This window comes from Ammospiza caudacuta, chromosome 4 (genome assembly GCF_027887145.1).
Source record: "Ammospiza caudacuta isolate bAmmCau1 chromosome 4, bAmmCau1.pri, whole genome shotgun sequence".
Classification (NCBI taxonomy): Eukaryota; Metazoa; Chordata; class Aves; order Passeriformes; family Passerellidae; genus Ammospiza; species Ammospiza caudacuta.
The window spans coordinates 64,482,043-64,508,599 of NC_080596.1; the positions used below are offsets into that span (position 1 = coordinate 64,482,043).

Genomic DNA, 26,557 nt, shown 5'->3' on the forward strand with positions numbered 1-26,557 from the left:
GTCCAGTTGACACGGCAGTGTTCGCCCACAGCTTGGACTGAAATGCCTCAAAGCTCTACCCCCACCCGTTCCGTTCTATGATTGTGTAGAAATGGCGACGCTCCGCGAGCGCTCCCGGCCAACGGCCGCCATTAGCCGCCCGCCATCGCCCGCCCCGGCCCGGCCCCCGCCCCGCCTGCAGCGCGCGGGCACAGGCGCGCGCCCGCCCGGCCTTCTCGCGAGATCGGGAGCGGCTCCCGCGCCCGGTTTGAAGCTGCGCGCGCGGACGCCGCGGCCGTTGCTGGCGCGCGCGCGGGGCTGTGAGGGGTCGGTGCCGCAGCCGCTCCTCCGCCATGGGAGCCAGAAAGAAGCTGCTGCAGGTCCAGGAGGCCTTTCAGCTGGCCCAGAAGCCTCACCAGAACCACGCGAAGCTCGTGGTGGCTCTGAAGAGCACTTATGCTCAGGTACGGCTGCCCTCGGGCGGCCCGGCGCGGCGGGAGCTGAGGGCCCCAGCGGCTGCTCCTCTGGTCCCCCGGGGGCAGGGGCCGCCCCCGCAGTGTTCCCCTAAACCGAGCACCAGTGTGCCTAAGGACAGCCCGCGACTTAAAAACAAGCAAACAAACAAAAAGAACCCCCCAACCCTCTCTCAAAACCGCCACCCAAATGCCGCAAAGCCAGGCTGCTGAACTATTCTGCCCAGTTGTCTCCTGCGAGCGCGGCGGTGAGAGCTGCCCGCGGGTGCTGGTGATGCCGCGGGAAGGTGTGAGGGTGTTGGGATGCCCGAGGTGTGGCTGTGACACAGGATATAATGCACGCGGTGTGATCGATGTCCTGGAATCTGTCGGCCGGGTGGAACCCCCCATTGCAATGTACCTGCTGTGTAATTAATTTATAGCAAAATACTCACTGAGAGGGGCACGATAGCGGGTGTGCCCCGACCGCTGGCTGTAGCCCTTTAAAAATTTAAATTCAATTGGAAGCTGTCAATTGTAAGCCCACTTACTTTATTTTTCTGTGGTACAGCTTTGAAAGATGAACCGGATAGTTATCTTTTGTTATGGTTTGATATTTTTTTTTTTTCCCAGTTGGATGATAAAGGAAGCTTTAATGAAAAATTCATTCACTTCCTCAAGTATGCTATGATAATCTACAGGCGGGAACCAGCAGTGGAGCGAGTGATCAATTTTGCAGCTACATTTGTTACTTCATTCTATGAGACGGAGAAAGAAGATGGTAGTGAGGAGGAAGAAGAAGATAATTTACTTCTGAATTATGTGTTTAAATTTCTGCTTGAGGTACAGTTAACATTTATTCTTAAATGTCTAACGTTTCTAACATAGAAAATGGAAACTTTTTGCAGTGGGAAAAACTTGCTGCTACCTGACAAAACTTAAAAATTAGAACTTAAAAAGTGAAAGCAAAACAAAGGTAGTGCTTGACACGTTACACCATCCCCATTCCCCCAACACAAAAAGATCCACCACATCACACACAATAATCCAACAACTGGATTTCAAAATTTGAGCCTTTGAGAAAAATGAAAGTTCTCCTATATGGCTATCAGGTATATGTATAAGCATGAAAGTGTGGGAGTGCTGTGGAAATTAATTTATACCCTTCCTTTGATAACAAAAATATTAGAAGATCTTCTATACAACTGTGGTTGGCATGTGTATTTCTTTCTGCTTACTGCAAGTGTTACATAGAAACAGAAACAGTTCCAACAGCATGAACACAGATAGAATTACATTTTCCTAAACTATTGATTTTCCATGGTAAGATTATGGATCAGGATAAATAACCATAATTGCTAATGTGTTTTTTTCCTTCTAATGTTTTGTGGAGGCAGAGCAGTAAGCTGGCTAATGCACTGCAGGCTGCATGCAGTGGTCAGCGTGCTGCTTCCTTTGGGAAGGCACTGCTGATTTTCCTGTCACTGGTCCAAGCAATGGGCTGTAATTGCTTTTCAGTTCTGTGACTTTTTGAGATGAAAAGTCAAATTAAATTGGAAAAGCTTTTGAAACATAGAAGTGCATATTTAATTTATTGTGTAGAATATTAGGCAGTTAGATGTGCATATTAATAGCCTTATGATGGAAATGAGAAAAATGTGATTATAAAAATACCTTTTTTTTCTTTCCCCAAGTCTCACAATGCCAACAGCCATGCAGTGAGGTTTCGAACCTGTCAGCTTGTTAATAAGATTTTGGGAAATATGCCAGAGAATGCTGAGATTGATGATGACTTATTTGATAAAATTAATGGAGCTATGCTGATTAGACTTAAAGATAAATTTCCAAGTGTTAGAATTCAAGCTGTCTTGGCCCTGTCAAGACTTCAAGATCCTAAGGATGAAGCCTGCCCTGTTGTTAATAGTAAGTAGTATTGGTCTTTCTCTTTTGTCTAATTTACATTGCTTTAAAGTATTTCAAAGCTGTTTTTTTTTTTTTTTATCATTGACGAAGTGGATGTTTGAGGGTAATCTTGTAATAATACATAAACTGTGAAACTTTGCTAGAGGAGTTGGAGGATGCAAGATGTGTGTTCAAGGGGAAGGGACAACTGTTAGGAGAGATCTGCTGGACAGTCATACTGGGCTCAGGCTGCTCTGGGCTGAATGTAGAAGCAGGCTTGTGAAAATGTGTTGGATACTAGAGTGGAGGTACAATACATGTTTGTTCAGCTCTTGCCCTCTAAGGAGCCTTTGGTACTGTTAATTGAATTAGCACAAAACTCTTAGTAGAAATGATAGAGAAAAACTATTGTTGTCTCAAATTATGATCACTTTTCTAGAAGAGATCAGCATCTCTGCAAGGCAGGGGTCTTGATGATGTTTGAGGGTTTCTTTGTGTATTGTATCATTCTTGCCTAAGTTTCCATTTCCTTTGCCTCAAGGTAGACAGAGTGTACGTAAATTGTGCCTTGATTAATCTTTACATATTGCCTTTTATGAAGAATTACTGAATTAGGGGTTTCTGTTAAGGGAGCTTCTTTTAAATTTCATTTTCTATGTGATGTTTATAGGTTACTTATTTAGAAGTACATAAATTTCATAGTAAGTCATTGTCTCACAGAGCAAGAGGAATTTGTGTATACTGTGATTAAACTAAGTTTATAGTTGCCTTGAATTTTGAATAAGGTTCAAGAACATAATAAAAGAGCTTGAGCAATGTGAGGGATTTACTGTAAGAGTTTTGGTAGGCTTAATGGAGATTGCAGTTTTCCATTCATAGGAAAAATTGAGGATCTACTTCAAAAGATAATGAAAAGGTACAACTAGTGAATAGAGGTCTTACAGAGCCAATGTTTGGAAATGTTTTATTTTTCTGCTAGTAAATGACAAAGTGGTTATTTATGGGTGGGATCTAGAGCAGATATTTTTGGAGTTATTACCTGAAGATCTTACTTATGATTGCAAATATTGTTTCTTTTGACATCATAGCTCAGCATGTAGTTATCTTAAAATCTTGCAGGGGAGGGGTTTTGGTAACAGCTGCTGGTTTGTTAGTTTTTTTTTTAATATTTTCTGGTTTTCTATGTTTCAAACTCATATGAAAGCATAATGATGACTGTTTTATTTTTAGTTTATAGCACATTGCTGGAAAATGATTCCAACTCGGATGTGAGACGTGCTGTGCTGTCGTGTATCGCTCCCTCGGAGAGGACTCTGCCGATAATTGTAGGCCGCACCATGGATGTAAAGGAGGCTGTCAGAAAGCTGGCATATGAGGTAACTGGGGTCACTTACCATTCATTTCAAAGGCTGACTTAGGAAAAAGGCTTGACATCTTTTATTATATTTCACTTACCACTAAGATCAGTTAAATACTTCATTGACCAAAATTTTGAGGGGGGTGATTTAATGCAAGTTTTCTAGTTAAAACTGCTGAACTTGACTGTAGAACTTTCTTGATGGAATTTACTTGTGTGGTAGAATTTGTCTGTTGAAGATCAGGTAGTAACAGTATCAATTATGTATGCAATCAGTTGTTTTTCCTCTATGCATTTTGTCATTGAAGCAAATTTGCTTCTCTGGTATTATGTAGTGGATGTTAGGACCACGGCAGTAGTGAAAAATGGCATGGTTGTGGCATTGCAATTTTGGGAAGTATCAACCGTTATTCATGTTTGCATGCAGAGGTAAGAAATATGCTAACCTGTCTGTTTCTTATGCAGGCATCTTATGGGAGATCTTGAAACAAAGTGTTCAATTTTTTCACACAGAACTGTCTTCTGCTTTTTAAATCTTAGGTTAGATTGGTTTTTTCAACTGAATCTCTGTGTTAGTGGCTTTTTAAGAAAAGTACTTAGTTCTGTAATTTATTGTAGGTATTCATCACCTTGCTCACATTAAAGAGAGAGGATAATTTTCATGTCCAGATGTTGCATTCAAACAGAGCTGATGAGCTTCTAAGCTATGTGTTAATTTTCTTGTTTATTTTACTTTACATTTTCTTCCATGCACAAGGATCTGATAGTTAATTGTTGGTACAGTACTGTTGGTATAGGTATTAGAGGTTTCTATTGATTTAGGATTTATGTGGATGGTTAAAACTCTTAAGTGTAAAACCATAGGTAGGTAATGGGATCATTTGTTACCAAATGTGGAAATGTATTTTAATGTCTTAATATTTTTCAAGGTTTTGGCTGAAAAAGTTCACATGAGAGCTCTGACAATAGCACAGAGAGTTAAATTGTTGCAACAAGGACTTAATGACAGATCTGGTAAGAGATCATAAGTTTCTTAACATCTTAATACTAATGTTTAAGAGAGAATACTTTCTGATTGTAAAATGTTGGGGTGCTGTGTGCAGAAGCTGTGATGGCAATAATAAGGAGCCCAAAGGGATTAATGAGGTACCAGGAAGTGTTTAGACACATGAAATCTGTTTGCTGCTTTGTTTTTCCAGGCCCTTTATAGTAAACAAACCAGAAAGGAATTGCACTTTCAAAAAACCTGAAAGCCAGTGAGTTTTAAAATGGGACCAAATGCTATTAAAATTAAAAAAAAAAAAAACACAGAATTAGAAAAAATCAATTATTTTGCTGTATTCAGAAATGTTACATTACAGATATTTTTGTAACTAATAAATGCATTAAATAATTTAAATATGAACATTAATATCAGTTTGAAAATATTTCCTATGTGCTGTCAGAGAGATATCTTCTCAGCTGGTTAATTTTTTGTTTAACTAGCTTGAGGGTTTTTTTTAATGAATCTTTGACCCTATGCATTTCACCATGGGGCAGCTTTATTCTTTTTAATGTCTTTTGTACTGTATCACTCTACAGACAGAGCCATTCAGAATGTGCCCATAATTGTGTCATGGTGTTGCCATAAGATGAAAACATCACCTGCATCTGAGCAAGACAATTTTGGCCTGCCTATGTAGAACTCCCTTTTGGTTTTTTTGTTTCCCCCAACTGCAGCAATTGTAGGCATGAATTTCACAATAGAAGCTAACCCATTTTACTGAGTGCTGATGTGTAGTCCCCCTGCTTTGATTGAAAAGCCTGCACTAAGTTGAATTTTACTCTGAGAATTTCCCTTGCTGAATGATGTGCTGCTTGGGAATTGTGAGAATTATGATCTATGTGGATATTCACTCACAAAACAAGATTGAAGTACTGGGTACTAGAGCTCTTTAAGGTGTGTTTTGCATGAATGTGTTTTTATTGATCTGCTGTTATTTTTGGCTATTTTTGGGGATCATATTCTGTTCTTGACAGGAAAGGAAGAGACAATCAGCTGACTCCTTTTTTATGCTGTATAGAACTACACTTAAAAAGACCACCTCCTTCTGTAGAGGAGGTTTTAGTCACTTTGCCCCACCCATGCTGAATTGGTCTCTAGTAGCTTACAGAAGTTTGCCATGTTCTGTTTCTGAAGTCCAGCACTGAAAAACCCATGTTCTGAATTACTGTTTCTTATTGATGCACTAGTTTTCTGTTTTATCTAACTAGTTGCTGCTTGTCTGCTGGCTGCCCCCACTCCCCCAGTAATCCTTGGTTGTCAGAGATACTTAGGATGAATGCATTTCTTTTAGTAATCTCTCCAAACTGGGGAGGAAATTACTTTCCCTAACTTTTCATGTGATCCTTCACTTGTCAGGAACAAATATTTGTTGTATTCCTTTAAAGGAAAAGTACAGCCTTTCTATGTGACCTATTTTTTGGTGACAGTGATGAATTCAACATAAAGAAGTGTCTTCTTTTATGATTCAGGACAGATACTTTCTTAGTGTCTGTCTCCACCTTAGGATGGTTTTACATCCCAACTGTTGAGGACTTTTTCTTGACATCTAGAATCACAGGGTATGTAACATCTGCCAGGGTGCGTAGTTTGACTGATGTCACATGTTCCTGGCCAATTCTGTATTGCAAATCCTGTAACTCTGAAGGATACATATATCTTTATTGTGAAGGATATATGTATCTATTGAATTTGCTTATCTGGGTAACTCCTGAGGTAACAAGTGAGGAACCTGCTCATTCAAGGTACCAACACTGAAATTTTGGATGTTTTTCCATATTGGCTTTAGAACAAGGACTTATAATTAGATAAGATGTAGAGTACATAATGCACATTCTGCTTAGTTATGCTTTTCAGGGTGAGTTCAGCTCTCCTTGTACTTTATTCTACTAGTTTATGCTTTTCACCTTCTTGGAGAGGTTTCTTATCCTTAGGATCGTAATTTAGCTTTTTCAAGGCCTTTTTACAGTCCTTTTTGAACTGTAAACTATATTTAACTGCAGCATTTATTATCATGAGTTACATATAAGAGGAGAGATGGATGTTGTCAGTGTGTGTGGATTTTGTTTCTCTTATACTGGATATTGTTTTCTGAAAGAGCCTAAGAGCAAAATTGTTTTGCTCCTTAGTTATGTTTTTATCTCCACCAGACACTTAGCCTTTCAACTTCCCTGTTTAATTCTAGGTGAATGCATTAAAGATGTATACATCCTGGATGTTCCCATAAATTTTTTTTCATTGATTAAATAGCACTCTCTTGATCCAGGAATTGTTTCTCGTGGCAGTGGTGAGTAGGGAGTTAATGTATCATATGTAAACTTCATAATCCATTCACATAATTGAAATAGCATGAGAATTCTGTATGGCAATTCTCATGTAGTATCCTGCCTCCAAAAGTGGTGACTCCTGAAACAGAGCAAGTATGTAACAATGCTTACCCAGAATGTTTGGGACTGGAGCATCTCTGTTACAAGGACGGGCTGAGGGAGCTGGGCCTGTTCAGCCTCCAGAAAACTGGGAGGGGAGCTCATCCATGTCTGTCAGTGTGTGAAGGGAGGGTGGCAGGAGGATGGAGCCAGGCTCTGCTCAGTGCTGCCAAGCAATAGGAAAAGACACAACGAGCAGAGAGTGATGCACGCACTGTTCTGCCTGAACACAAGGAGGAATTTCTGCACTGTGCAGGGGACCTTGCACTGGAACAGGTTGCCCAGAGAGGTTGTGGAGTCTCCCACACTGGAGATGTTCATGAAGTGTCTGGATGCAGCCCTGTGCCATGTGCTCTGGGATGGCCCTGCTTGTGCAGGGAAGTTGGACCAGATGACCCACTGTGGTCCCTCCCAGTCTTACCCATTCTGTGATTCTGATTTTGGATATTTCTTCTACAGGAGTTTGTGGTTTGTAGGTTTCTGGGTTGAGATGCTGTCTTTAAATGTAAAAGTTTATTGGATAGAGGTTTTTTTTTTAATTCCTTGTGAGGGGAAAATTACATTGCCTCAAAAAAAGGGTGTACCCCAGGTAGTTCTTGCTCAACAGAGTTTTTCTTTATTTAAGGTAATCTTAAGTTTAACTGTATAATAGCTTCTTTTGCAAAAAGACTTCTATAGAAAAATGTTTTATGAAAGTATGTTTAAAATTTGATATTTTTTAAACTTTGTTTTAAACTGTTTGAATTCTTGTATTATTAGATGCTGTTAAGGAGGTAATGAAGAAGAAGCTACTTCAAGCCTGGTTACAGTTCACTGAAGGAGATGTTTTAGAATTGCTTCATAGACTGGATGTAGAAAACTGCCCAGAAGTGGCCATCCCAGTACTAAATGCTATGTTTTCATTATCTCCACTTCATGACATCGTTCAGAGCTGTAAAAACCTTGATAGCAGGTATGCAGAGCATTCTTCATTTCCAAAAGATGAGCGTTTTCTATGAGAATATAAAACTAAATTACTTTTAACCTCTGAAGATACTGGCACGTTTCCTCTGTAAGAAAGTTATTTCACTATTATTGATGCTCTTTAAAGCCAGACAGGCCCACATCTATAGCTTTGGAGTGCAGTGCATGTAGCATCTACTGATTTCAAAACATCTCTCCTGCTACTAACCAGAATGCAAGGCACTTCAGGTGATACTGTGCATTTTCTCCCATAATAACAGACTAAGATTTTGCTATTGCTTTTTAATCAGTGACAATTTGTCACTTAATTTCATCATCTGAGATTAGACTCCTACCACACTTCAAAATCTTTTTGTTCTGATTGATCTGACTTTGGTCCTGAGCAAAATGAAGCTTCCATTCTGAAAAACTGGGCTGAGAATTTTTTAAGTACCAGATCTCTTAGACTAATGACATTTTGAAAAGTAAGTCAAATTAGTCAGTTTATACTGAGGCTTACATTAATTTAATTTATGGAAAACACTAGGATTGTTTTTGTATGAAGTTTCTGAGTACAGCTTGAATGATGGAGTATCAGAATGATAAATGGTTAGATTGTTTAAGTCTGTGATTTCTGTTTGTTAAATTTGCTTTTAAATAAAGACCTGTCAGATTAATGAGAATCTGTCAAAAGGTCAGTTTTCATTTACATGTTGCCTTGGGTGTTTTTGGCTGGGTTTTTTGTTTGTTTTGTATGTGAGCAATCTAAAGCAAAACCAAAATTGTTGATAGTTTATAAGTAAAATGGGATTCAAGGGAGTAAAAAGTACCACTGCAGAGTCTTTTCTGTTTTGAGGTAGAATTAATGCAGAACTTAATGTTCTGCTTCAAAAACAAAGATTAATTTCCATGCTTGGCATGAAAAATACTATGGATCTAAAAAGGAGTGGGGGTCTCATGATGGACGATCTGTGTATGAAGGCAGGTGGATGAGGAGCTTACAGAGTTGCTGAGAAAACGTTGTATTAGATTTTGTATTTGGCATACTGTGATTGCTACTCCACTGTTTTCTCCAGATCTTCTATTAAGAATGAAAGAAACAATTCAGAGAAGCTGAAAAAATATTTTAATGCTGTTTTGCATTTCTGTGGATTAGTGGTGTTCAGTTTTCCAGACTTGTGCAGGGATAACAATGTTTCATAAAGTACCTGCCTGGTTGCTCTAGGAGGTCTGAAGGGTTGGGCACAAAGTTTCTGCAGGCTGCTGTGAGCAGCCTTGAGTTACAACACTGAGAAGGGCAGTGTAGTGAAGGGCTTGGGGAGCTCTGTGTCCTCAAGACAGGGAGTTATTTTTCTCAATCTCTAACTATTTCTGTGGGGAATACCTTTGATGGAGTTTTATTTGCATTTTAGGAAATAATATTTATTTCTTATTTTCTAATACTTGTGTGTATTTATTGTTTTAGACTCTTTTATTCATCTCTTCATATTGCTTTTTTTAAATTTTTGTTTAGAAAGCTGATTCCAGTGGAGGATTTAACAGCTGAGAATGTGTTATATTGGAGATGTCTTTGTGAATATCTAAAATCAAAAGGTGAAGAAGGTGAAGTTTTATTGGAAGACGTGCTGCCAGAACCAGCTATATATGCAGATTATTTATTGAGGTACATTGCAATTAAAAATGAATCTCTTACCACTAAAGTAGATTTTTATTTTTAAATTAGAGAATATTTATTTTATTCAAATGTTCAGGTATCCTTCAAACCCAAAGCTGTGCTTGAACAGGGATTTTAGCATTTCTTTGCTTTTTTGAAAAGATTTTTGAGAGATTTTTTCAAGCTTGCAGAAACTGACACTTCTTCCAGTGTTGTCATTTGTGAAAATAAAGTAAAATTTTGCTGCTGTCCCTAAGAGAAGCATTTTTGAATTGAAACTTCCCTCTCTTTTGCCTGCTTAGGCAGGCGTGCTTCCTAAAAACTTGTTTGAAGGCAGTGACAGAGCTGCCAAATGAGCAGTTACAGAACAGTTATTTAACTGGAGGGCACAGGAGGATGGAAATGAATGTTTTGTTCATGCAATGTTTTTACTCAAGCAAAGAATGGCAATTGGTTTTTTATTGATGGTGTGTTAGTGTAATAGTTTTGGTTGGTTTTTTTGTTTTGTTTGTTTGTGGGCTTTCTTGGCTTTTTTTTTTTTTCTTCATGGGATTCTTTAGTCTTAACGTAAATTTTGAACAGAGTTTGCTTCTGAGCATGGATAATGCTGGGAAATCTTAACTGAGGTGCTGTTCCTGTAAAACAGTGTACCTTCCTGAAATGATAATAAATCAGATCTGCTGAAAAATGCATTGTATTGATGGATATTTCCAATTAAAAATATGCATATTCTTTTCTCACTGTACTGGGTGTAGCATACTGGTAGTGATTACAGAAGCCATTGCTACTTTTCAGTGTGGAATGTGTTAACATGTTTCATAAACATTTAATAAAAGAAGCATCTGTGCTTCCTTAGTTTGGAAATGTATATCCAGTCTGGTGGATATAAATTTATTCATTCATTATTCATTTTACAGTCCATGAAACATTTATTTTCCAAAAAATCTGTTCTTTCAGAGAACATTTGTTCTGTTTTCATCTAGTCTTATTCAAAGTGCCTTCAGTTACACTACTCTTCAGGGCGAGGCTAAAATTAATCAGGTTTACTAGTAATTGTTTATGGTATCAACTGTTAAACCCTCACTGCTGAGCTGTTTCAGGCATGATTTTCAGTTCTCAGTTTCTGGTGCACAGTGCACAGTTGTGCAGTGCCCTGTGAGGGTGTTGGTCAGGAGGAGCAGCAACATGCCGGTCACCGGCACTTCAGGAAAAAGCAGATTGTGAGCTGCATTTCCATATGCACTGTTACCTGCTGCAGGTTATTATTCAGTGATCAGAAACAATTTTCATTTCAGATCTTCTTAAATAGTAGTTACATGTGAAGTTTTTTGTCCTAAATTTGAAGAAATTGTAAAAATTTGCTAAAAATAACAAGCTCTTACTGAAAAGTATCTACAAAGCTGAGGTAGAAAAAAGTGTATTTTTCACAGCTTATGTCAGTATTTGAATTGTATTTTATGATATTGAATTTTGTACTTGATGTTTCACTTCAGATTTTCTGAACATGCAAACTCCCACTGATAGAAAAAAATTTGATAAAAAACCAATTGAGTCTAGAAAAAAAGAAATGGAACAAACTGATTGCACTTTCCATGCTATATGGCTGAATGTATCTGATAACAGATTATTATGCTGTGATGATATATTTAATCAGATTAAGACATCACTGTACACTTCCATGATTTTCTTGTATTTTGTCTTGTAGGCAATATAACAATTCTGAAATTGTAAAAGATGCATTGTACCTAAATATGCAGAAAATAGTAAGAAAAATGGTGTATCTATACATTTGTTCCTAAGATGTTACCTTTATGCATTTTTACAGAACTGAAATCACATGTTTCCTATTGCATTGCATTCACAAAAGGGATTTCTTTATTTAAAGTGCATTATTTTGAAACTGTACATTATTTGGTATAAATAACTTCATGAAAAATAATCCATGAAAAGAACACAATCATTAATTTTTAAGGTTTGTACTAACGTAACCACTTGTTTTTACAGGACACAGAAGTGGTGGGATTTTTATTGGGGTGGAGCAGGAGTGGATATTTGGATTTGTTTGGAGTGTATTTATTTATTTACTTATTTATTACTGTCCAACAGTGAACCTGAATGTAATTATATCTCTTCTGTTTGGATTCAGTTATCTTCAAAATATGCCAATTCTCAGTGAAGAACAAAAAGAAGACTTTAATTGTTTTGAAAACCTGATGACAAAAGAATTCATAGGCCAGCAACTGATTCTAATCATAGGCTGCATGGATACCATGGAAGAGGGAGGAAGGTAAACTTAAATATCAAATTTGTGTTACTGAGCTTAAGACACTCATGCCTGAGGACAGGTATAGAAGCTCTGCTTGGAAAAGAACCTGATCAAGCAGACAAAATACATTTCTAATGCTAGCTGGAATAGAAAGCAGTCTCCTTAGTGGAATTGGTCCCAACATTGTGCCACATATTGTCTGCTTACTTTTATGGAAATGTAAGTTCTAATTCTGATTCAGCATTGTTAGGGGAAAGAAATTCAGTTGTTTTTGTAATATATCATTGAGATTATGAAATTACAAAACTGCTTATTTGGAGTATAGTATGTAAAAAATAAAGGGAGAAAAACGTATTGCTTCACAACAGATGACTTGTAGCAAGTAACATGTTTGTTTCTTATGTTTTTAAGCTATAATCTGCTAAGGCCTAAAAGGCTACAAATGTCTTAGATGCCAGGCTAAATTGTGTTAACTGAGTCATTCTTATAATTTTAACAGTCTTTTGGTGTGAATTAAGAAGAGCAAATGAATTTGAAAATTCATACCATCTCAGGTATTTTGTGAAAACTTACAGTTATGATACTATAAACACAGCAGTAATTTCAAACTCTCACTGGAATGTGTCAGTGTGTGCCAGACTGGCAGGGTAGTTTAAGTTGTATTTTTCTTTCTTTTTTTTTTTTTTTAAGTTTTCAGTCAGATATTTTCCATGAAAGCATTCTGCAGTATTGATACTGTTTCTGCTGGTATGACTTTTCTTTGGACGGTAGAGACATATGATTAAAAAATTCAGCATTTTCTAATCAAAAGAAAACAGGTAAAATCAGTAAAAGACAAACATTGCTAAGTAAGAAGATCAATTTGGCAGTTAATGTAGCTATGGAGAAAAGTTTCATACTGTATTATGAAATCTTCATCACAATATCTCCAAGTTGGTAGGATAGTAACTCTTATGTCTTCCATTTGCTTGAATAAGAAATCACTGTTTTTTTTTTCTCTAATCCAGAAAGCATCTGCTAGTTATTTTACAAAAGATTCTCATTTTACCTTCAACTTCAGCAGCACTTATCCCTCTGCTTGTTGAAAGATTGCTCAGTATTGTTAAGGATGAGGACAGAAGGATTCAAATTGTAAGTAACTGTAAGAGCTTGTTTTCTAGTCTCTATCTTCCCCATAAATCAAACATTGTAAAAGAAATATCAGTATTTAAATATTGTCTATATTGTCTCCTTCTCTCTTCGGTTTTTTTGGCTTGTTGGGGTGTTTTTTTTTTGTTTTGTTTTTTGTGGGTTTTTTTTTGTTGTTGTTGTTTGTCATTTCGGTTTTAGGCATAGCTGCATTTTGTGGTTTTCTAGAGAGCTTTATGTTTAAAGATGTGACTGGTGTTGTAAATGCAGTCCTCACACTAGGAACGTGTTACACTTCAGTGGCCTGTTCCAGAATATTTTATTGTATTAGATGCAAAATGTTTTGACAAAAACATTCAAAGTGAGGATGATGTAGATTTCTGGGTTTCATATTTCTCTTCTTTCCTGTTAACTCAGATAGGTGCTTAAGGTCTTTTTGTTCCTTGCTTACCCAGCTGGATGGGAAAAAATGGGATTGAAATGTGCTCATGGAAACATTGTGTTTTCAAATTGAGGATTATTTACAGGGAACCAGCTGATAAGAGAAACTGCATGGATGTGGAATACTTTTTCAAAAAGATAACATTTTAAATTTGGAAAAGTGAAATGCTTAGTATATATCTGAACTGCAATTAATGGCACTAATATACTGTTTGTGACAATAGATTGCAGAAATTATATCAGAAGTTCGTGAGCCAATTGTTGCAATTGACCAGCCTATTGATGCTGCTGAAATAAGAAAGCGGGAGCTTAAGGTGAGATTTTAGTTAATAATAAAAATATTTTTTTAAACTTAATCATCCAGAGTTTTACATAGTAGGTTAACATTGGCTAGTGTCAATAGGGTGTCACTGGCTAATACTACAGAGGTTACTATGTTCATTTTCTTTTTACTTTGTATTTCAGCTGGCTGAAATAAAAGTGAAGCTTTTCGAAGCAAAACAAGCTTTGGAAGAATGCATTACTCTTCAGGATTTTAACAGAGCATCAATATTAAAAGAGAAAATAACTGAGTTGGAACAGACAAAAAATGATCTTATAAAAGCAGCAGAGCAACCTGAAATTAAAGAAATGCGTGTGGAGAAGGTCTCTTCCCTTCCTGTATTCCTAAGTGCTGGTTATGTTTTAAAATTTATTCTTAATTTTAAAAGAAAGTGTAGCTTGGCCTTGTCTAAAATACATTTTAAAAATTGAAATCAAACATTGATGGTATTAGTATTCTTCTTCTGCAATTATAGAAGCCAATAGTATGTTCTGACAAAAGATAAATTGTATAGAAGCTGATGGTATGTTCCAGAAAAAACGAATTTCAGTCTTGGTCTTACTCTTTTTACTCTTAACTAACTGAAAATATAAAAAGGAATTAATTTTGATCATAGCTTACAGACAGATGATGACTAATACTCTTGCACAACACATGTGTAGTGGACAGGAAAAGTTTGTTTGGGTAGGGTCAAATTGATGAGTGGCCCCATTCTTATCATAGCCACCATTTGTATTCATAGTGTTTTTCTCTTTTCCCTGACCAACTTGAAGAATGATCCTGAAACCCTGTTGAAGTGTCTGATGATGTGCTACGAGGTTCTGAAGATCATGTCTCTTTCTAAAGGCATCAGTCCAACCATTAATGAAATCATTCAATCTCTGGTATGTAGGAATGCAAAATAACTTGAACTCCTTAGTAAATGCAAAAATATTAAATGATGCCATTGCATTGTTCATACTGTATCTAGTCTGGTTTTTTGTGTGGATTTTTACAATTGTGTCCTCAAAACTATTTCAAGTACATTGAAGTGGCATCTGTATTTCATAACTTGGAACTGTGCATTGTTTCTCTGAAAGAATATTCATGTCTTTTATGAAGAGATGTTTACGCTTGTTGTTGTGTGTTGGTTTTTTTGTTTCCCAGAGTGATCAACTCAATTTTGTTTGAAAACAAGTGTTTTTTAAAAACAAATACAAAGCAAAACACTCATGTGACTTTTGCCATTATTTTCTTGCTGATTTCAAACAACATATTCAATCTGCTTCTGTTTATATCTAGATAAACAGAGTATTTGATAGTTGCCATTTTCTAATACTGTATCAAAATAAATTATTTCTAATTTCAGGATAATATATTTTAGTAATCAGAGTTTTATTTTCAGTTTATGTATTTTGTCTATAAAGTTTAATGTTATTCTTTTCAGATACTTCCCGGTGTAATTAATGTCCACCCAGCTGTGAGAAATATGGCAGTTCTGTGTTTGGGCTGCTGTACTCTTCAGAACAAAGAATTTGCCCAACAACAGCTTCCATTGCTGTTACAGGTAAAATATCTGATAAGAAGTGAAATTATAGTCTTTGTGACTTAGTAAATAAATCTAGTCTTGTATCTTTAACAAGCTGTCATACATAGTAATGTTCTCTGAGAACCCGTAATTCCTCATTTTCTGAAGATCTGGAGAGTATGGTTTCCCGTAGATATTTCTGACGTCTGATAAAATTCAGTTTATCTTGGTAGTAGCATGTTTTACCTTTGTGAAGTCACCTGTTGTCCTAAAATTTTCTAAGAATTCCTTATCCTTAAGGTCTCACTTTCTCTTTCAAATCTGGGTGAAATCCGTCCTGAATTTGTTACTCAATACAGCAAAGAGAAGCTGTAGGATTCTCTAAGCTTTCCTTGGGAAACCAAACTAAAAATGAGTCTGGTTTTCACACTTCTGTTGCATACTTCCTGTGATACTGGGTGTCTGATTTAAATCCTGAGTAATTAATATGTTTATATTAAGGATTGAGGAAGAGTTGTTAACTAGAGGATAAAGCAATATTCAAACCAACAAAACAATAGCATGGCCAAACATCTTTGAATATGGAGCGTGTTGGATGCTGTAATATCCACAGTTCCCAACCTTGTGGTTGTTGTGATACCAAGCTAATTATATCCAATATGACACTTGTTAACCCTGGTTTTTGACCCTGGATTTGAGGGAAGTGTGGGTGGCAACTGTGCTTTTCTAAGAGTGTGTTCAGGCAGACATTGGAGAAAGGACAACAGGAGTTGAACTGATGTGCTTGGCTCAGACAAGATAGTAGAGTTGTAGTCATAGTGGGAGAACTTTGGGTTCCTAAAAAAGTAACATTTACTATTGTTTTTAATTTGGCTTTGAGTATGTCACATTAAAAAAAAAGTTTGTTTGGAGAGGATTTCAGTTACTTAAGTAACTTAAATTTTTGAGTTAAGCAATCTTTCTGCAGATTGTAAATCCCTCAATCTCTGTGTGGGCTGCAATCAGAAGCAGGGTGTTGGACTAAACAGATGTAGAATCTCTGGGCTAACCCAAGAGGCATGGTTTGACTTGCATGTAACTTGGACTATAATACATATAGTAACCTCTGTAACTTTGACTTTTATCACTCTCTTGGTCCCTGTTGTCTTTTTACATACCATGATTTTAATTAAGCTGTTCTTTTGTTTAGCTATATTTCTGTAATGCCTAACACTCTGCAGCAACCACAGGCAAATAGACTTTGTTTGTCCAGTGTCTGTCTATGGGTTGAACAATAAAATTACATCTCATACATGGATGTTCACTCCATGAGTGAAATTAATTTGATTGTATGTAGTGCAAATTGCATAGGTGACTTAATAAATTATTTCTCAGATTGTATTATAAATTTGGGTTTAAATTTGTATCACACCTTCCTAAAGTTGGAAAATTGGTTCAAATATTATAAAAAGTTTCCCAAAATAACCAATCTTATTAAAGGAAAGATCTTACTATGCCTCATTTCAATTGGTGGTCTACTGGAAGATGATATGTTTATTTTCCTTATTAAACCTAGGTGTTGCAAATAGATAACATAAAGATAAAGCTCAGTGCTTTAAAGGCAATCTTTGATCTACTAATACTGTTTGGAATTGAGCCTTTTAAAACCAGAAGAGGCAATGACTTTCAAAGTGAAAGTGCACACATTAGAACTGAAAATGGTGAGGATGAAAGTGAAACAATAGAGGAAGAAGAGACTGCCACAGTTCACAGCCTTCTGAAGCTTCTCTCTGGCTTCTTAGACAGCACGGTAAGGAATATTATAAAATTTGCCTTAGCTTTGTTTTAAAATTATTTTTGCAGATGGCTTATCATCCCATTAGGCTGCCTGGGAATGTTATGTGATGCAAATTGAAATTAATGGTCTATTATTAAAATACCTGTCCTAGAAAATGGCTACAAGTTTGTCACTGGTTCAGGCTAAGATTACCCTTGAGCAGCTTTGCATTCTGTTTGCAGGTGGAAATATGTGAATGTAGAGAAGTGATTGGTAAGACAGGGTACAGGCTTTTGCAGTGAAGTTCTAGTGAAAACCGTGCTGGTTGGTGTATGGTGTCTGTGATGAGCTCTTTGTTCAGTTCTCAGAGCTGAGGACGGAGGCTGCAGAGGGCATTGCCAAGCTGATGTTCTCTGGGCGGCTGAGCAGTGCCAAGCTCCTCTCGCGTCTCGTTCTGCTGTGGTACAATCCCGTCACTGAGGAGGACACTCGGCTCCGACACTGCCTGGGAGTGTTCTTCCCTTTGTTTGCTTATGCAAATAGGTAATGCTCTGTGTATTTGTTTGATGACAATATACATTCATCTAGCAGCTTTAGGAACCTCTTTTGGTCTTGCACTAGTAGAAATGGCACAAATGCAAATTAGATTTAGACATCTAATTCACTCTCCTATGCCTATTGCTTTGAAAGTACATAATCTCAACCTGTGACCATTCTGAAGACTTTCCATTAATGGCTTTCCATGGGGCTTCCCCTTTTGTTTTTCTTTCCTAAGCCTACAATTGAAACTCTTCTCAAAGAGATTGAATAAAATTAATTTAAAAATATGTGCTTTACTTATTTATGGTGTTGAGCACTACAGGTAGGCTTTGAAGTGTCACTAAAAAGTAGCTAGCAGGAATGCTTCAAAAGAAAAGCAGTTACCAAAGCAGCAGGCTGCTGGGTTGTGGTTTGGGGTTTGGTTTTGGTTTGTTTTTGAACCAAGGAATACTCCAATTTATATTCACAGCATATTCAAATCTCCTGTTTATTTTGGTGGTGGACAAAGGAGGTAGAGAGCTTATGTAAGGGAATAAGAGCTTAAATAGCAATTCTCATCTCCTTTTACCTGCTACTGAAAGCTTACTTTTTAGTAGCTGCTAGTGGTTTTATTAAGTTAGAACAAACAAAGTATTTATCTGCTTTTTTATAGTTAGGTTTTAATTTAGGTGTATTATGACACCTAAATTAACTTATCTTACCTATTTTTCAAAACAAATTAAATTAAATTTTTGTGGTCTATACGTTGCCACATTAAGAGGAGTAATACAAAGGGGAGTTTTCTTGAAGAGGCAAAAAAACCCTAAGCAATGTGGTATTTGCTGTTGTCAGAAAAAAAATGAAGAAAATTCCCAATTTCTCATAGAATGGGGGTTTCCCTACTCAAAATTCTTATGAAAGTAACAGAAAAATTGATTTAATATCTTTCCACTATCTCTGATAATGAGTAATCAATTTAAGCTTTTAACATTGATAATCTTTTATTTGTGAATTTCATTCTCTTTTTATGAGAGTTCTAGTCCCATGTATTTCCACGTCATTTGTAAATGAAGCAATTTCTTGTGGCATCTCATAGATGATTGTGTTCTTGAAAAAATAACATGGTGTATGTGTTAAGCAAAAATCAGAAAAATCTGTGGAAAAAATTCCTATGTCTTAGTCTGGCTCATTGATTAGAATCTCTGTTTAGTTAGGAAATCTTATTTCTTTTCTGTCTCAAAACACTGTCTGCGTCCTGGATCACAAATGGTCCATTTTAAGTTGAGTTATTTACTTTCTTCAGTGACAGATACTGTATTATTAGAAGTGAATTATTAAATACCAAGTGTAATTCAGAACTTGTCTGCAAAGTTGCCATTCAGTAAAGGAGAATTTGGGTAATAAATGAGATTTGGTGGAGGCTCATACCTAAATTTGGTACTGATCTCTCACAGAATTTTAAAGTACCATTTTTTTTTTCTGGGTGCTGTTCTGTTAATCTTTCCACCTGGTCACAGATTTAATCAAGAGGCTTACTTTTTGAAATGAAATATTTGAACTCTGAGGAAGAAATTTTGATCCTGACTGTTTAAATTATCTGTTGTGTTGGAAGTGTGATGTGAGATGCTAGAATAGGGACAATTCTTACTCATGGAATGTCTTTATAGTGTATTAAACTTGCAGGCAGCATAAGAGGAGAAGCTTCTGCCTTGTGCCTGTGTGTTATTGGAGATGTTGGGGTTTTTTCCATTTGCAGGGAATAATCTGAATGATACTTCAGTAATGCTTGAGCCAATATAAAGCCTTAAAGCTGCTGAAAGGGGGAGTTCTTGCTTTGGTTCTTTTGTAGCCAATTGTAGTGCTCAAAAGGATTTTTTGTCAGCTGGTTTTGCTCCATAATCCAGCAGCAAATAATCTGCTTTTTAAAAAATTACTTGCTTTCTTGGTTTTCTCCTGTAGTTATTTGGGTTCAAATAGGAAGTTAATAGAAATATCAGCAAGAGTAAAGGCTTCACTTCAACTGTACCTTGTACTTTTTGACATCTTACTTGTTAAATTGTTTTGACAAGTCTTGTGGAACCACACTTCTAGACAACTTGCTGCACGACCAAGTGAAACATGGTTTTTAGGTTTGCTTGGCAGGAGTTATGAACTCTTCTGAGAAAAAAATCACAAGTATTTCTTCCAAAAATCCTGTTAACCACTGCATACTTTTTTTGCTAAGTTTCCTTGCTTTCTTACACAATGAGAAGTACCCCCAAAGAAATATGCTAGCAGAAAGGAGGAATGAGCAAAAACCAAGGTTAATCTATGAAAATGAATTAGAGAAATGTATTTATGGAAATTTTTTCTCTTGTCCTTCAAGACAGAACATGTCTGTATATATCAGTTTCAGTAGTCAGGATGAATATTCAAATTCTTCAGAGGAAGGAAGTGTTAAAATTTCAAATGGTACTATGAAGCAGTTTTGATATCTTGATCTTGCTGGCTGTTGCTTCCAAGATTGGCTGCTCCCACTTTGATTGATGTACCAGGTCAGTGAACTTTCATCATGGAAGAAAAAACTTAATTTTGTCTTATTATGCTACTAATATTTGACTTCATTGAAACAGGTCCAACCAGGAGTGCTTTGAAGAAGCTTATCTTCCAACTCTGCAAACTCTGTTAAATGCTCCTGCAACATCACCTTTGGCTGAAATAGATGTCAGTAATGTTTCTGAACTGTTAGTGGATCTGACCAGACCAAGTGGACTGAGATGTCAGTCCAAGAAGTCCCAGGACTCTCAGGTACAATGCATTAAACTGTCAGAAAGTAGCACTTGTGTCAGATTAAGAACTACTCCCCCTTAGTTTACTGCTACCTGTCAGGGCCTCTGTGGGATTCCCAGTGCCAGCAGTTGGATTAAATGAGTGCCTGCTCAGGTAATGAAGTCTTTTAGCTTGACACTTTTTTCCTCCTTTTCCTTCCCTTTTCTTCCCCCCTGTCCCAAATTTCCTGTCCCTCTTACAATTAAAAAAATGTTAGTAGGAACTTGCACATGGCTAATTGTTTATGTTGTGGAAGATATTTATAAGAATTAGGTGGTGAATGTACTGAAAATAGTGCATTTTAGGAAGATGTTTGCTGTGTAAAATTAGCCAACTGTTTAAATGAGATTGTTCTCACTGTTGTCTCTAGTAAATAGCTCCCAGCAAAATTTCTGATACCTAATTTCTTTCCTTTGCAGGAGTTAACAGTGCATGATAGTTTAGCCATGAAAATTTGCAATGAAATCCTGGCAGACCCAACTGCACCAGATGTCCGTATTTATGCAAGAGCTTTAAATTTTCTAGAACTCAGTAGTTCTTCTACAGAGAATCTGCCGGTGCTGCTCGATGAGATTCAGGAGGTAGTACATAAAAAGCATGGTTCTTACTTTTTTAATCATTAGTAGGCTAATATTCTGATACCCCTAAAAATGGGCCTTTTGTTTACTTTGACCGTATGACTGGAATTTATCTTCTAAACCGTTTTGAAAATTAATTTTTGAATAATTTATAATAATCTGAGCTGATATCACTGCATAAACCATAGACAGTACAAACAGCTTGAAACAGTGTTCCTGACTTGATACATTGCAGTACAGTAAGTTCTTTTGTTAACTGTGGTGTAGTTATTACTTTTAAGTTAAAATAAATTTCAGTATTGAGTCTTGCAGTTTTGCAATTTATCTTTAGTTAATTATTAATGGCTGAAATTTTACACCTAAACTTATGGTATAATGGGAAGATCATCAGCCAACATGAAAATGATGCTTGATTTAAGATGAAGTAGGAAAGGATTACAACAGTTTTACTTTGGTGCTTTTATTATTATTTAAAAAATTGAAATTTGGAAGTGTGGCACAGGAACACAATGGTATATAGAAATGTTGGTAAGAATGCTGAATCCACGATGGGCATATCATCCAGTGATAGCTGTACTCTGTGTCCAGTTGCTTTAATTTTTTTCAGGTTTTCTTTAAGACAAATTATGAAAAAAATATGGTATTTTAGTGCTTAGTATTGATGGAGAAAGTTTTTCTTCTTTTAGCTTGACTGGTCACTTTCATATCACACAATGTATCCTTTGTGCAGTAATTTCACCTAATCCTATTAGTAAGCAAATTTTATAGATAAAAGAAATAGTTGTAAGTTCAAGTAGTGTTTAACATGGAATGTCTGCCCTCCAGAAAGTGGAAGATAAACCTTGTCAAAGAGCTATTGAGAAGCTCCATATGAAACTAACCAAGGGTCCCAATGTGGGCAAAAACCACTCTGGAAGAACTGAGGAAACAGGTCTGTCTGAAAGGACACAGGAAAGAGACATCACATTGTGTGAAAATACTGTTCACAATGAAGAAGGTAATTCAGGAGGGGTGTAGCACGTGTACAATTCAATGAATTCTTTAGATATTATGGAAATAAGAAGTAATGGGACTTGGGAGGCAATTCCAGCTACTCCCCATATCACTTGTGCTCCAGCCCCTTCCCCAGCTCCACTGCCCTTCTCCAGACTCACTCCAGCAGCTCCATGTCTGTCTTGCAGTGAGAGGCCCAGAACTGAGCATGGGGTTTGAGGCCTCATCAGTGCTGAGTGCAGGGAATGGTCACTGCCCTGGACAAAGTCTCTGGTGCCACCCACGATGCCACTGCTGGCTCATGCTCAGCTTACAGACATTCAGCTCTTGGAGCTGCTCCCTTATCAGTGTCCTCAAATGGAAAATCACTGTTCCCATGCTCATGATCCTCTGATTCAGGGGACTGGGCAGCCTGAGCTCCATCAGTAATATTAAAGAATCCAGCAAATCAAGCACTGAATGGCTCTGCTGTTTTCTCTAGCTCTGCTAGTTAGGTGACTAACCATCTTCAGCAAGTGTTCATCCAGTGTTTTGTTTGGATTTTCTCCTGTTTTTACTGTACTGTCAAAAGTCCTTCTTTATTATCTCACAAAACACTGACCACGTTCAGCTGTAATTGAACTTTGGCCTTTGGTGCCTTCTCCCCACGTGTATGAACACAGCTCTGTCATCTTCCTGCAAAGCCTGACCTGCTGAACTTGCAGAGATCCTGCAGTTCCTTTTTCCTCTTGAGCTCCACAAAGAGGTCCCTGTTCACACAAGCTGATCCTCTGTCCTGCTTGCTCAGCTTCCAACACAGTGGAAGGAGCTAAACAGTCATCAAGAATAGTTTATGTATTATTGACCTTTGTTGGGGTGGAGTTACAGCTGAGTGACATTTTAAATTTCCTGTTAGCTTTATTAGCTAGTTTCTGGTTTAAAGAAAAAGTGAGGTTCAATTGTGTGGCTTTTTAATGTAGCAGCCAAAATTTAAAATCCTGGTATTTAAGATAATCAAGTTTTAATTTATGAGTTCTGCGTTTGTTATTCTGTTTAACAGAAAATAATGAAGATGCTCTTCATACTCCAGTTAATGAAGTTAAAGAAACTGCAAAATTAAGATCCACAAGAAGCAAAACTGGCAGAGGTACAGTGGCTACAATATTAGTTGTTTTTAATAAAATAATTTCATACTAACTTTTTGTGAATGCATAGATGGGAAAGCCATTCATACTCTGTTGTAGATTTATAGTTGTATTTGTTAAAATATTAAAGTTGTTTGTTCTTTGGAAATTTTTGTGCTGTTAGCCTCTCCCAATAACAGAGATTTCAGAAAAGAAAAAAAGACTGACTACAGGCTTGCAGACAACCCAGCCACAGCCACTGACAGTAACATACAGCTGTTTCTGTAAGGAGAAAATTGTGGGGTTTTGGTTGCAGACTGCATGTTTCTATGTTTAGATGCAATTTCAAACACTGAAGAAAAGTAGATACAGAACTAGTTTAAGAAAATAAATGATATCAAGATATGAAAAAAGACTTTTGCTTATACTTAGGACAGCGGAAAGCGTCAGAAGTGAGGTCTGTGAGCAGAAGAAAAACTGGTGCAAGTGTAAAACGTGGTCTTGAAAGGTAAATCCTTGTCTCCCCACCATCAAAACTATGATGTCTGTTCTAGCAAGGAAATTTAATTCAAATGTTTTTCTTTCCCAAACATATGTGATTTGATATTCTCTGCTCCAAAAACACTGATAATATTTTAAGGAAAAAAATTTCTTTGAACTGGTACTTTTGAAACAGTGGCAGGTTCTGCCAAAGGAGCTTGTGATATTTTTTGAATGTACCTTTTGTGTGTTAATAGATATTCTAGCTGAAAAAATTCAGATTTTTGGTTTACATTATTGCTCTTCTTCCAGTTAAATTTTTTCTGCCTTTTTAAATTTGTTCTGTGGAAGTATAAATGTTTTAAATTTAAATCATTTTTCCCCTCACAGTTTCATTGCTTGTTGTCCAACACGTAGTTGACAAGCATCTAGAAATGACTGAAAAGTGAATATAGACAAGGGATCTGTTCCCTTATGATTTTGCAGGATATAATCATTACAACAACATTATCTTTGTACTTTTCAGCTGTGTTCTAATCTTTCTTAAGCAAGTAATCCATTTACTGTGGACTATATTGTGACCAGGGTCAGTCTCTCCCATTTGCCTATTTCATGTGTTTGCTTTGATTCCATCTAATTTTGGGGGAATTTGATTCCATCTAATTTTGCTGATTTTGCAACTCCTTATCATGTGGTTATCTTTACTGATACTGCTATATCACTTGAAAATAGCAATATATTCTCAAAAAATAAAAAGTCTTTAATTGGTAAGAAGTATTTTTGCTCTTTATGACCATGTTTCAACTTTGTTCCTACAAAAGCTCTTCAGTTTTAGTCTTTTTTACCTAACTCTTAAACAATCTGTGTTTCAGTGAACAAATTCCAGAACCAGTCCCGGTGTCAAGTTCAAGGCCTCAAAGACGAGCAAAAACTTTGGCACTGGAGAAAACCCGAATGAACCTTTCCAGACTGTTGAATGAGGAAACAGATGAGTGAAGACAGGAGAAGAAAGTGCCTTTGTCAACACTGGTAGTTAACATCAGACTTGAAAATAAGACTTTTTTCTTGCTAGTCATATTTACTCCTTTTATATGAATCATTTATAATTCTACATTTATATATTAATTTTTTTAAAACAGATGCTTGTACTTCTTGTAATTCCTGATATAAAGTCCCTCATTCATGTAATAAAAATGGATTAAAATATTACCTGAACAAAACTTGGATTTTTTTTTTTACTTTATAGAGAAGAATGCATCTTACCTGAAAATAGAAATTGCTGTTGGTGCTAAATATTCCATAGTTAAAGCTGTTTTGATATTTAACAGTAGCAGAGTGGTTGCTTGTGATGGCAGCAATTTTGAATGTACCTACTTTTACAGCATCCGCTTTCTTCATTTTCATAAGGTTTCATAACAGTAAAGCCTGGTCAGCAGATAGATACTTACTTACCATTCATGTTAATGTAAAAGAATAGGTGATCTTAACTGGGAATTCTGCTTTCTGCAGGTGTGCGTCCACTTAATTAAACAATGTCAAAGTGGTAGAACTGAGTAACTGATTTTACAAACCATACTGAAATCTACTGATGCTGACTTTGTTATATAGAATCAGGGATGTGCTTTTAGAAAAGCATAAAAATATTTGTGGTACAAAATAAGATCTGGTAAGGAAAGGAGTATTTCAATAGGGAAGGGGGAAAAATGAAATCTTCTAAGGTCAGTGTTGTGTCTTTTTTCAGCAGTATCCAGTTCTTATTTCTTTGTAGCTCTGAAGTTCAGAAGGGGGGAATGGCCAGGACTGCAGAGGACAGCAGACGAAGCCGTGATCACTCCGCAGTCACTGTGGCTGAGCAGGGTCACTGGTGTTGGAAACGCCACAGCAGCCACGTCCGTGTCACAGTGGGGCCACTTGAGAGCAGTGGCAGCAAGCTCACTCCATTCCTCCACATGCATGTCTCAGCTATTGATGCCCAATGCAGACTTTAGGGAACTTGCATTTGAAACTGCTAAATATGCTATAAATGATCTTTGGTCATTCTTAGGAACGACTTAGGGACACAAGTGACATTTAGTATTCCCAAAGTGTAATGCCCAAACTATTCTGCTGTTTCCAAGCTTGCATATAGGAAATAGAGGGATTGGAGACTTGTCAAACTGCAAACAGCCGCAGCACACTTTTCTGCTGGTATTTGCTCTGTTTAGAAGCTTCTGTAACTATGAGGAATTGATTTTGTCATTTTAAACACAATATTGACGTCTTGATCTCCCTCCTTTGGTAGCTCTTTAAATCCCCAAATTGTGTTGTAGTATGAGTTTGTGTACATGCAGCCACTTCAGATCAGAGATGCTCTGTCCCCTTGAATGCTGCCTGAACACAGTTGAAATGGGCAAAGTGTACAGTTGTTTTTCTAAGTTATAAGAGCTTTCTTGGGGCTTTAGTTGTTGGGTTTTTTTTAAATTGAGGTTCTGTCTCATCCTTCCTCTCTTGAGGGGTTTGTTTTTTAAGCACTACTACACTGAGCAACTGGTACTAGTCCACCCTTATTTTTTCTTAAAATGAATTTTGAGGTAAAGCAGGAGCAATAAAAATCCATAAAAGCTTCTGGGCATGCCTTCCTGAATAAGACTTTAGTTTTGCCTTCTTGCTGTTCTGTTGTGCCTTGCCACATATACAGGTTCTGTCTCTGGCATCTCTTGGGAATGCTGGACTGAAAAGATGAGGTGTCCCTCAAGTCACCTCCCAGTCTGTGGATGCCTCTGCTGTGGATGTGGCTTCACTGGGGTGTGTTAATAGAAAATACTTTGTCTAACTAGAGGCCCCTGGGGCTGGTGTGGGGCTGGAATTCCCAGTGGGAGAGGCCAAGCAAGCTGGGCTTGTTGAGCCTTTGAATGTTGGGAGC

General features: G+C 37.0%; 1 protein-coding gene across 1 annotated transcript; it reads left to right on the plus strand.

Moving 5' to 3' along the window:
• The first annotated feature begins 244 nt into the window (after window positions 1–244).
• Window positions 245–24,859, plus strand: NCAPG (non-SMC condensin I complex subunit G). Its single transcript, XM_058803779.1, has 21 exons — window positions 245–443; window positions 1,065–1,274; window positions 2,126–2,354; window positions 3,564–3,709; window positions 4,620–4,704; window positions 7,918–8,110; window positions 9,614–9,763; window positions 11,901–12,041; window positions 13,028–13,151; window positions 13,814–13,903; window positions 14,055–14,234; window positions 14,685–14,795; window positions 15,338–15,457; window positions 16,974–17,207; window positions 17,536–17,717; window positions 20,306–20,480; window positions 20,921–21,082; window positions 21,905–22,076; window positions 23,112–23,198; window positions 23,608–23,683; window positions 24,528–24,859. The coding sequence occupies exons 1-21, from the start codon at window positions 333–335 to the stop codon at window positions 24,649–24,651; spliced, it is 3,102 nt and encodes a 1,033-aa protein (XP_058659762.1). The 5' UTR covers window positions 245–332; the 3' UTR covers window positions 24,652–24,859.
• Window positions 24,860–26,557: the final 1,698 nt, after the last annotated feature.

What these genes read in the sequence shown, in the direction of transcription:
- NCAPG (XM_058803779.1), top strand. Translation starts at nt 333, where the DNA reads ATGGGAGCCAGAAAGAAGCTGCTGCAGGTCCAGGAGGCCTTTCAGCTG. An exon ending in TGAAGAGCACTTATGCTCAG is followed by an intron (nt 444 to 1,064) that starts GTACGGCTGCCC and finishes TTTTTTTCCCAG; the next exon opens with TTGGATGATAAAGGAAGCTT. An exon ending in AGGACTTAATGACAGATCTG is followed by an intron (nt 4,705 to 7,917) that starts GTAAGAGATCAT and finishes TTGTATTATTAG; the next exon opens with ATGCTGTTAAGGAGGTAATG.